This window comes from Gobio gobio (assembly GCF_949357685.1).
Source record: "Gobio gobio genome assembly, chromosome: 11".
Lineage (NCBI taxonomy): Eukaryota > Metazoa > Chordata > Actinopteri > Cypriniformes > Gobionidae > Gobio > Gobio gobio.
In genome coordinates, this window is record NC_137104.1 from 34,990,467 (window position 1) to 35,002,966 (window position 12,500).

The window sequence follows — 12,500 nt, forward strand, 5'->3', positions numbered from 1 at the left end:
TTACCATGTTACTCAGGTGTTTCTAATTAGTGCACACAAAAGGGGAAATTGTTTGTTTGGGAAGCACACCCTGAAGAAGGCTGTCTGTGCCGCTACGCGTGGGTTGTGTTTTCAATTAAATGCATCTTTGCTAAATAAAAGTATTAATTTCCCCAAAAAAGTAGGCTATTACAAAAAATCATACTGACCTTCAACTTTCGAAAGGTAGTGTAGTATGCTTATATAGTAGGCTATGCATAGCCTACATTGCCTTTAAAATTGCCTTTTTATGCACCATACATTTTAGATTCTCTAAAACAATAATTTTTTTTTTACTTATGATTAGCCTACTTATGGTTAGCCTATTCATTTGGCAGTCGAGTTGTGACTGAGCTTTGACTGTGGCTCCATCTAGTGGAAACCCTTATATTATGAGACACTTTTGTACGCGTGGAATTCATCCATTATGACATAAAATATTTTATTTTTAATGGCATCGGCAAAGGATAACCCCTTTCTCTTTACCAATGGATAATTTCATCAAAATAGTGACTTTGTTCTTTTTGCTGCCTTGAACGCTCTGGTAGGCAATTTCATTCAGGAAATGCAATATCTAACCTGGTCAGGTGTATTTCTGGAGGAAGCCAACGGTGGTTGTTACAGATGGGGGTGGTCGGTGGGAGGAGTCTTTTCTGCTGCAACCTCAGTATGCAAACAAAATTGTTTTGGTTTTCATTGGAGCTAACGTTACTATTTATGAAAAGTATGGACTCGCCATCCTCTGTGCCTGGTACTGGTATTAAATAAGCAGACTACAAATTTATCGGATGAGACGCGACTTTGGCTCGTATCCACGTATTTGTACGCAGAAGAAGAAAAACTTTTTTGGATTGGAGCAGAAAGATTTTGGGTCGCATTCATGGCGGAGCATCCAAACTCTCGACCTGTAATAACAACCTCGAGCAGTCCATACCTGGAATGCGGGAATTCGAGCACAGGGACCCCGTGGTACGACAAAGAGTCCATGCTGAGCGTGCCTAAGTACCTCATCCTTGTTGAAGTTGTGAGTAAACTTTACTTCGGCTTTTTAAACTCGACTGAAACGGGCAGTTGATGAACAAATCCAACAGGCTTGTACTAAATAATTTTTGTTAGTGGTAAAGGAAGCTTTTCTACTGTTTGTTCTGTTCTGTTATCTTTCCTTTTGCTTTTCCACTGGAATCTGCTCGAGCAGAATAGAGCTTTGTGAGGAGCCATTACGTGCGCTGGACGGCGTGGTTGCTAAGCAACCGAATGTAGGCTATTCTCCTCTCCAAGATGAAGTTATGCAGCAGTTATCATAAGCCGTCGATTCAAAGTTGTTTGTGGTTTAAGAAATTGGAATATGTTAAACGTTGTTATTTTCACGGTGTAATTCATTCATGAATTCGGTTGTCAACATCTGGATTCGTGTTGATTTTAGATTATCCCCATATCACGATTCATTAAAGGCAGAAGTGCACAGTTAACACGGCTACCTTTGCATTCAGGAGGAACTAGTTGTGGGGCTTCTAGCCTACACTGCATGCGTGAATATTCGGTCTTTGTATTATGTTTTGTTTTTTAAAGATACTGACACCTACTTTGTATGTAACTAGGCCATAGCCTTGCATATGCATATTCCTCGCGACCCCTATAACAACTTTTATGGAGAGATTTTGTGAGGCTAAGTGATCCTTAATGAGAAGCCAAACCTACAGCTAATTTTCCCCCTTTTTTTCATTGTTCTAAACTAATTTGTGTGTGTGTGTGTGTGTGTGTGTGTGTGTGTGTGTGTGTGTGTGTGTGTGTGTGTGTGTGTGTGTGTGTGTGTGTGTGTGTGTGTGTGTGTGTGTGTGTGTGTGTGTGTGTGTGTGTGTGCTTGTGCTTGTGCTTGTGTGCGTTTGTGTGTGTCATTGTGTTCAGTGTGAATGTTCCTCTTTCTGTCTCAATGCAGGTAAGATAAGGCTGTGTTGCAGAGGAAGTGAGATAGTGATAGAGCTATATTTAAATGGATTGTGCAAATGGCTGGTTTAATTCAATGACCTAATAACCCACAATGTAAATCCTAACACTCAAAATAATTAATTAATTTGAGTAGAGCCAACTCAACATAAACAAATTAGTTCAAACAAATTAACTTGTATGAGTATTTAGAACGTTCTTTTTCTTTTGAGTTCTCAAAACTGACACATTTTAAGTAAACTGAATTGTTTCATTGTTTTTATTTTAATTTAGACTAAATTAAATTTAACTGAAACTGGGCTGGGATTTCTATTTCCCAGCATGTTTATGTTTTTTGTGCAATATTAACATTAAGTGGGAGAATCAGTATTTTTGTTGTAGATTCAGTATTTAATGTTTTGTTATGCTAGTTTAGAAGAGCTTCTATTATGTTTTTTGTTTTGTTTTTTGTTTGTAGGGTTACCATCATGGTGACAAGTGGAGCATGCTTAGTTTAAGAACAGATTTACAGTATGTTAAATGTTTTATATTTCTGTCCTCATTCAGCAAGTGCTATGCTATGCTAATGTACCAAATCATTATTTAACCAACTAGCAAGGTAGCATTTATTGAATTAGCTAGTAAAAGTCAAGTTTCCACCATTAAAAATGTGAGATTACATGATTTAAGTTAAATGTATGAATTAGCTAATATTTCAAGTTCAGAGCAATTGAAATGTATGATTACAAAATAAAAATCTGCACGTTCTGCTTACTTTACATTTCTGAACTTAAAAAAATTGAGGCAACTTATTTTTTTTTTAGTTTTGCCAATTTATTCAGGTTTACAGTGCAGTTTTGAAAAAGTAGAGGACTCTGTTTTTATGTATAAAAGTAAACTTTTAAATTTAATATAGGTTCGCCACAGCTCATCAAATATCTTGTTAGCAAATAAAAAAAAATTGTTTTTAATATGTAAAGCTGACACTTTATTGATGTAACTTTCCGTTAAGGTTTTTTCCCCCATGTATTTTTTTACTTATTTGTATTTCTGTTCATCTATATAGAAACTACCAATTGAGATAGCAACTAAAATCAAGACATTTCTCATTTTTATTACAGTTTTTCTCAATCGTTTTGGTACATTTCTCCAAACTCAGGTAACAGCTCTCAAAACAGTTAACACAGCAAACTAAACACACTCTTATGCTGGCGAAACCGTTAAGTATTCACTGCACAATGAAACACAGCATTTTATTCTAGTAATGCATTTATTAAAATTCAATATTAATATCAAAACTAAAAGTGTGTTCTCTGTTGATTTTATAACAAATTCAGCTGAAGATACACAAAGAAATAAATGAAAATGCATGTTTTTCATTAAGTTCTTTAATGAGGAGTTCAGGTGTATAACAATAAGTTGTCACCACACACATGTGTATATATATATATAGCCTATATATATATATAATGCAAATAAGTACATAAGTAAATAAAAAAATAAAGTGATAAATGTACTGCATTCATTGAATCAATTATTTTATTGATCATGCCTCTCAATTACATCTGGCCAGAGAATTTCATCAACATCACAGAAAATATTTTCAAGAGTCATGCATCGTGGGAAAAAACGCCTTGAATGCTGTATCCATCCTTGACATGCTTGTGCCCCAATATCTCCACAGGACTTACTTGGTTGTAAGGGTTGCGATCATGTACTTTCCATCTCCAAGAGGAGAAGAATTCCTCAATTGGATTCAGGAAAGGAGAATATGGTGGAAGAAACACCAGCCTGAATTGTGGGTGATTCTCAAACCACTCGCACTAGTGCTGAATGGTGGAATTGGACATTGTCCCAAACAACTACAAAATTCCGCACCATTTGCTCCTGATCACCCTGCGGAAAGAGGATTTCATTGAGGAGGTTTAAAAAATGTTGGAGCCTTTCTGTGTTGTATGGTCCCAAGTCAGCATTGTGTGCCACAACACCAGTTGTAGAAATTGCTGCACAGAGAGTGATGTTGCCTCCTCGTTGTCCAGGGACATTGACTGTAGCACGATGGCCAATCACATTTCTCCCTCTTCTCCTTTTTTTTTGGAAGATTGAAGCCTGCTTCATCAATATACAGGTACTCATAATGAGTTGCACCGCTATCCAACTCTAAGATTCTCTAGAGTAAAAAGAACACAAGGTAAAATATAGTAAATTTGTGTTTTACAGTAATGGCATTGATTGCAGTCAATACTACTGTGAAATTGTTGCTGAAGTTTGAGTTCACACTTTGAAGCAGCAGAATACATAGACATGCCTAAATCTTTTCACATATAGTAGCATGGAATAGTTTATGGACACATACTTAAAATTCAGGAAAATATATATCTTTGAGTTGACAGTAAAATTGCAATAATTGGGTTGCACTTACTTGAACAAACTGGAATCGCAACTCCTTTACTCTAACGGAGTTCCTCTCAAAGGGCACTTTGTATACTTGCTTCATTCAGATAGCATTTCTTCTTAGAACACGGTCAGTTGTGGAGAGACTGCATTGGTGGATATTGTGGAACAGTTGATTGTCCTGTGTTATTCTTTGCTGAATTTCTTTGAGGCGGAGGGAGTTTTTCCGGACCACCATGTCAACAATGGCATGCTCTTGTTCAACTGAAAAAAGTCTTGTTCGTCCACCTGAATGTTCTCTAACTTCAATTCTGAAAAAGGTTTGGACAGGCAGGAACATTTACTGTAGAGATCTAGACCTATGTCAAACAAGACTACATGGACTCTCATTGTAAAAGTAGAATGATATAGTTACTTACCGGTTTTCCCTCTGAAATGTGCAGATAATTGAAGCCACTGTGGATCTGTTTATATTGGGCTGAACTCTCTGGCCAGCTTCTCTCAGTGAGAGACCATGATTTATGACATGGTCAATAAGAGTGGCTCTGATTTCATTTGAAACACGCATGTACCCTTCCCTCATTCTACCTCTCCTCCCTCCTCTTACACCTTGGCCTCCTCTTCCTCTTTGCCCTCCTCTTCCTCCCTGTCCACCTCTTCTCATATTTTCTCTTTCCACTATACCATTGCCCTCCAATCTATCCAGCTCTTCAATCTCTTCTCCTCTTCCTACATCCTCAGCTCTTCTCGCTCTTCCTCCTACATCTTCAGCTCTTCTTTCTCTTTCTCTATCTCCTCTTCCTCTTCTCCCTCTACCCTGGCCACCACCTCTCACTCTTAAACCTCTTCTGTTTCCACTGCTCATACTTCCTTTTTTTGTCTTACTGTATCTCCTCATTTGTCTTCTTTGTTCTTCTTCTCTTCCCCTTTTGTAGTTGTTGTAATTACGTAAGACAGCTGTGTGAACAATTAGGAAATTGGCTTTTTCTGTGTTGAGTGGATTACTAACTCATCAGATAACGATTTGGCATTAATAGAAGCCACAAGGTGTGTAACTGACTATTTTACAATTCACAGAGTTTTGTTTGTTGTGTTTTGAAAATGGTACAAAAATGCTTGTGATTTTTGTGAAGAACAATGAAAAAGTTACAAATGTTTTTCCTGATATATTAAAGATTTGGTTGGCTGTATGAACTGCTGTGATAAATTTTTTTATTTTTGTGCACAGTGTTTTGAGAAAATTATGCTTTTGATTTGTGATTTGTATGAAATGAAGGAGAATTTACTATCTGTTTAGGACAATTACAAAGTGTACTGATCACTGTGTTAACTGTTTTGAGAGCTGTTACCTGAGTTTGGAGAAATGTACCAAATCGATTTAGAAAAACTGTAACCTCCTAAACAACTTTCTTTTTAAGATCTTTCTTTAAAAAAAAATATATATATATATATACTTAGCCTTGATCCTTATCCAGTAAATCACAAATGACTGGAATTAAATACAGTTATGGATACTGGGGGGTTTAAAAAGGTTGAGACCCACTGGCCCACAGCATCTCTATTTAGGTTTTCCAGAGGATTAAGTAATTTAAAGCAACAGGAATTCTTCTATTCTTCAGATTTTGGGCCTGCTGGTATGGGCACTGATTGCAAGTACAGAGTATTTCCACTTTTCCCCATTTGGATGGGTGATGTTTGTGACTGTCTTCTATTGGCTTCTCACCCTCTTCCTCTTCATCATCAACCTGGCCAATGGAAGAATCCGACACATTCCTTGGACTAAAGTGGTGGGTGCACTTCTATAACGTTATAAAGCTGGGATTAAATAAAAAAGTATGCAACAGTGGTATGTGGAAATAGTACTACATTTGGATTTAAAAAAACAAGTCTAAAGTCAATTATTTCAATGACCTCCAAAAACAACATAGCTTAAATAAACAGTTCACCCAAAAATGAAAATTCTGTCATCATTTAATCGTCCTCAAGTTGTTGCAAACCTGTATAAATATCTTTGCTCTGCTGAACATAAAGGAAGATATTTAGAAAAATGTTTGTAACCAAACAGTTGTGGGGCACCATTGACTTCTATAGTATTTTTTTTTTTCAATGGTGCCCCACAACTGATTTGTAACGCATATCCCATATAAAATATTCTCTTTTGTGTTCAGCAGAATCATACAGGAACAACTTGAGGGTGAGGAAATGATTCTAAAATTTGTATTTAAGGTGAACTATCCCTTTACGGGTTTTACAGAAACATGTTGTGCTAATTGTCTCAAATAATTGTAGTTCCGTCCCTGCTCTCTTAGGTTCTCATTTTTAACTGCAGTGCGGCTTTATTGTACACTTCAGCTGCTTTTGTTGAGGCAGCGTTGGTCAATCAGGGGGTTAAAGGTCATGATTTCAACTGCTGGGCAGCATCAACGGTAATAATCATTTTGAAGTAGTTAGATAATTGAGTGCAAGCCAAGGCTGTAACCAACATAACATTGAGGGGAATATACTGTAGGCTATATAAGTGGTTAACTAGTTTTCAGTAGTCTGGTTACATTGTGGTTACATTCTTGATTCTGTGAAATACATGTTTTTATCTCCTTTTTAACACTTGCCTCTTTTTTTCTGTTCTAGTTTTTCGCATTCCTAGTATCTCTGAGTTACGCTGTTAGTGCGTTCTTCAGTTACAAATCCTGGCACAGAGGAGATGAATAAAGTGTGAGGATGGGTAGATTGTAGTTTTTAATCATATATATATATATGTGGCCCATCCTTATATTGTTCAGAAATGGACTAAACTTGAAAAATAGCCTATTTTATATTGATGAATGTCTTTTTTATTAAAAAAAATAAAGAAATTAACCTTTTGCTCTGTATGCATTTGCAATCATTTGTAATCAAAATCCAAATACAGATTTGTCTAATGCACAAGAGATGTTTTTCATAATTCATATGGATATACTTACATTATTGTAACTTTATTGAATGGAGTAATTATCAGGCTTATTGACTGGTTGTGAATAAATAGACATTTAATGTTTCACCTGCGTGGATGTTGATTCTTATTTACATGATCTATGTTGAAAAACCTCATGTTTTTTATGAGAGCCTCATTGTATTTCAAGAAGCATCCAAGCTGTTGTCATTACATTTGTCCTTTGAAATAGGATCAAAGTCATTTAACTTTTATAAGTTTAAATAAAGTTCACAAAAGTGCATCCATACAAACCACAAACAGTGCTTGTCAAATATGCATTCACTATAAGAATGTAATGAGATACATATTGAGCTCATCTATTTTGTCATTACCTTGTTGTTGAGTTTCATGATCTCAAATAAGAGCATGTGTGACTGTGAATCATGATGTGAAATTGAGCAACGCGGTTTCCTGGCCACTACACGCGCGCACTTTTTTCGCTTGAAGTGTATGTAGTGGTACATCAACCAGCGAACGATGATGGAGATTTTATTTCTGGACTACTTACTATCAAAACAAGGAATTCTGAAGATAGCTCAGCTCGTAAGTAGCCTATTTCAAATCGACACCTATGTAACATAACAGTACAATGAACACGCTTCCGCGTTTCATTTCTGTGAATGATAAAATCTGTCAATTATAATGTCGCTTTAATCGTGAGTGTGAATCTTTATAGTAGGCTACGAACTGAGACGGAGCATTTTATGTGTGTGCAGGTGTTTCTCCTAGTAGCGTTCGCGTGCGTTCGCTCGACGTGGTTCAACAGCTTTTACGCGTACGGTTTCTACGAAGGGGTCACGCTGGGTTACTCCATCACAATTGTCCTTTACCTGTTCCTGACTGTCTTTGGGCTTCCGAAAAGGATATCATTTGTGAACTGGCTCATAGCTGTGAGTATTGTGCTCCACACATAAAGTAGTGTTTTACATTTTTCGCATCTGTGTGTAGTTTGGCGTGTATGTGGCTAGAGTTTGTGTGTAGAGTTACAATGCAAAAACTATTTTTAGAAGAGTTAAAATAGTTTTGAATGAAGTGTTTGCTTTTTCAAGAGAGTGACGAAATTGTAAGCAATTTTAAAAAACTATAATGTCAGATCCTAATACTTTGATGTGTAATAATTATTATTCAAGATGATAATTATCAAAAAAGAGCTGTTTAAAATTATTTATTTAAATGCAGTATAGCATGTCAAACTAGGTTATGCTACATGTCAACTTTCCATAGTTCTTCCCAGTTTCATGTGAACTGCTACCATGATAATCACGTATTCCTACAAGAGTATATGATTATGGATGTTCTGATTAAGAAAGTCTTTCCGTCTGTTCTTCAAGGAGTTTGTGCTCGATACACTGGGATTCCTCTTCATCTCCACTGGGTCCATTGTAGCTGCCTTGAAGTCTTATGATGTCCCCATTCTGGTTGCCGCCTCAGTAAGGGCTTCATCACAATGAATGTTCATCAGTTTTAATATAGCCTGCTGAGTTTTATTACATCCAATCAAACTTGTGATGAAGGAAAAGTCCTTCTTTTGTGGAAAAGACAGTTGTCTGGAAGTTAGCTGGTTTGGTGTTGTTCTCATTTTGCAGCATTTTATTTACATAACTGCTCACCTCTCTATAGTATATTTTTATTAGTTCTGTCAGACTGATAATATTGTAAGCTTTTTGGTGTTTGTTTTTCAGGTATGTGGTCTTCTGGCCTCATATCTCTTAGTTGGTAGTATGATACTGTCTTTTGTTGCCACTCGCCACCCACAACCTGCAGGTAAGATAAGAGCTGTGTGTACTTCAAGTCTGTATTTCAGCGCATATTAAGATAAAATACATTTATTTTATGCTAAGTACTATAAATACATTTACATATGTATGTACTTAATATAAATACCCTAATTGTACTTTTGGTATATTACAATCTGCTAAACTGGAACAACAAATTTTTTACTTAATGCACTTTAATTGTCCGGAAGTAGGGCTGAGGTCCGACTAAAGATATACTTAACCCTTTATGGTACATAGTTGCCATATGGCAACAATTAATTTCTACTGATTTCCTTTAGAAATAGAATATTGAAATTAGATATTTAGAAGTAAAAAAAAACAACAATATATTGCACTATGGGAATTAAAAGGGCAGGCCTTAAGGTAGATAATGATGTGCTGTTTTTAAGTCAAATGACATTTGAATGTCCCTCCAAAATTCTCTTTTCCCCTGTCACCCTCACACGGAAGAGACCTGTTGAAGTGCTCCAGAAATTGCTCTAGTAATCTACATTTTTTAAACATCTCTTCTCAAGGGGGATTTTCAGCATATTTGGAATGTAAATTAGATACAGTGCATCCAGAAAGTATTCACAGTGCTTTACTTTTTCCACATTTTGTTATGTTACAGCCTTATTCCACAATGGATTAAATTCATTATTTTTTACCCCATGATGACAATGTGAAAGAAGTTTGTTTGAAATCTTTGCAAATTTATTTAAAATAAAAAACGGAAAAAAAATAACATGTACATAATTATTCACAACCTTTGCTCAATACTTTGTGGAAGCAACTTTGGCACCAATTACAGCCTCAAGTCTTTTTTATTATGATGCTACAAGCTTGGCACACCTATTTTTGGGCAGTTTCTCCCATTCTTCTTTGCAGGACGGTAGGGATGGTATTGGCCAGGAAATGAGCGGTGCCTGGTTTCCTCCAGACATGACGCTTGCCATACAGGACAAAGAGTTTAATCTTTGTTTCATCAGACCAGAGAATTTGGTTTCAAATGGTTAGAGTCCTTCAGGTGCCTTTTGGCAAACCCCAGGCAGGCTGTCATGTGCCGTCTGGCCACTCTATCATACAGGCCTGATTGGTAGACTTCTGCAGAGATGGTTGTTCTTCTGGAAGGTCCTCCTCTCTCCACAGAGAAACACTGGAGCTCTGTCAGAGTGACCATCGGGTTCTTGGTCACCTCCCTGACTGAGGCCCTTCTCCCCCAATCGCTCAATTTGGCTGGGTGGCCAGCTCTAGGAAGAGTCCTGGTGGTTCCAAACTTCTTCTATTTACGTATGATGGAGGCCACTGTGCTCATTGGGACCTTCTAGGCTACAGACATTTTTCTGTACCCTTCCCCAGATCTGTGCCTCAATACAATGCTGATTCAAAGGTCAATTCCTTGGACTTCATGGCTTGGTTTGAGCGCTGACAGGCATTGTTAACTGTGTGACCTTATATAGACAGGTGTGTGCCTTTCCAAATCATGTCCAATCAACTGAATTTACCATAGGTGGACTCCAATCAAGTCTCAAGGATGATCAGTGGAAACAGGATGCACCCGAGCGTTATTTTGAGTGTCATGGCAAAGGCTGTGAATACTTATGTACTTATGTGATTTTTTCATTTTTAATACAATAGCAAAGATCTCAAACAAACTTCTTTCACATTGTCATTATGGGGTATTGTTTGTAGAATTGAGGGAAAAAAGAATGAATTGAATCCATTTTGGAGTAAGGCTGTAACATAACAAAATGTGGAAAAAGTAATGCGCTGTGAATACTTTCCGGATGGACTGTATTTGTATTCACAAATCAACTTTGTCTAACATAGTTTTACTGTAAATTGAGGAAAATATCAAGGTTTCCATATGGCATTGCTGTACCACTATGGAAAAATAGGTATGTTGCCAGATGGCAACTCTGTCACACAGTGGAATTGCAGTAATGCATTTCCCCAATGGGATTTTTTTTAGACATAGTAACATCAATAATATAATAGCAGTTATTAATTTATTTTAAGTGTTTATTGTAGTATAGTTTTATTTATGTATAAATACAAAAATAGAATAGTTACCCCCACAAAAAAGTTTTGATTTGTATGATTGAAGCTATTTCATGTAATAATTGTTAGAACATAGTGGGTTAAGTACATTTGATTGTGCTAAAATGGAACTATACTTTAGGTACACTTTGTGTGTTCATGCACTTCTGGATCCTGAACTGTTTATCTAAAATAATGCATTTCTATTCCAGATCCTGCTCTCAACACATGACAGCATGGATGGGAAATTGGTAAAGGGTATGGTTGTTTCAGTAAATTCACATGGAATGTAAAAGACTATCACAATATCATTTATTGCACTCATGATTTGTTACAGCCATATAAGTTATTATAAATAATTTTATAATAAAAAGGTATTGTAATACCATGCCATTAAATTACTGGTACATAAAATATTAAAAATTGTCTTTATTTTGACCAAATCTAGAATGAAAAGAAATTCAAAAAACAAACATATAATTTGTAGATACACTATATTGCCAAAAGTTTTGGGACGTTTATATTCATAACATGAACTTTAATGACATCCCATTCTTAATCCGTATATATAACTGTTCCAACAAAGTTGGGAGCATGAAATTGTTCAAAATGTCTTCGTATGCTGAGGCATTAAGAGTTCCTTAACTGGAACTAAGGGGCCAAGCCCAACCCCTGAAAAACAGCCCCACCCCATAATCCCCCCTCTCCCAAACTTTACACTTGGCACAATGCGGTCAGGCAAGTACCGTTCTCCTGGCAACTGCCAAAACCAGACTAGTCCATTGGACTGCCAGACAGAGAAGCGTGATTCGTTACTCCATAGAACATGTCTCCACTGCTCTAGAGTCCCGTTCTAGAGCTAATCTGAAGGCCACGCAAAGTGTGGAGGTCTGAAGCTATTGACGCTGCAGTAAGTTGTCAACTTCTGCTCACTGCGCGCCTCAGTATGCGCTGACCCTACTCTGTGATTTTATGTGGCCTACCACTTTGTGGCTGAGTTGCTGTTGTTCCCAATTCACCCTTCGCCTGGAGTTTGATTGACAGGCTATCTGACCAAGCATAATCCGACAAATCTGCCATTTTTGTCCGACATAGCAGTCAAGAGAGTTCGTAGATTAACATCGGTGGACTTGAACTTAAAAAATGGTGTGTACTGACATCTTTCCACGGTTGAAACAACATTCTTTCTGAAGTACATTCATGTTTATTTGATACTATAAATTAACTAGAAGAGATGATCAGTTCACAAGCAGCTTTAACTGAGGCGCTACAGCGACCTGTCACCACACATTAAAGAGCCACAAAATGGTATTTATTGTTTAAATTTCTTTTTTTAGAAAGAAAACTTAGTTTCATATTAAAAGTAACCTGCTCTGTCCTGTCTGTCAGTGCGTTGT

General features: G+C 36.8%; 2 protein-coding genes across 2 annotated transcripts; both read left to right on the forward strand.

The window, feature by feature from the left end:
- Positions 1-662: 662 nt before the first annotated feature.
- On the forward strand, positions 663-7,370 carry LOC307134139 (CKLF-like MARVEL transmembrane domain-containing protein 8). Its single transcript, XM_079829649.1, has 4 exons — positions 663-1,042; positions 5,955-6,122; positions 6,645-6,761; positions 6,964-7,370. The coding sequence occupies exons 1-4, from the start codon at positions 899-901 to the stop codon at positions 7,042-7,044; spliced, it is 510 nt and encodes a 169-aa protein (XP_079685775.1). The 5' UTR covers positions 663-898; the 3' UTR covers positions 7,045-7,370.
- A 332-nt stretch (positions 7,371-7,702) lies between these two features.
- On the forward strand, positions 7,703-11,441 carry LOC307133752 (CKLF-like MARVEL transmembrane domain-containing protein 7). The gene is made up of 5 exons (XM_079828984.1): positions 7,703-7,849; positions 8,023-8,196; positions 8,638-8,736; positions 8,989-9,070; positions 11,316-11,441. The coding sequence occupies exons 1-5, from the start codon at positions 7,784-7,786 to the stop codon at positions 11,333-11,335; spliced, it is 441 nt and encodes a 146-aa protein (XP_079685110.1). The 5' UTR covers positions 7,703-7,783; the 3' UTR covers positions 11,336-11,441.
- Positions 11,442-12,500: the final 1,059 nt, after the last annotated feature.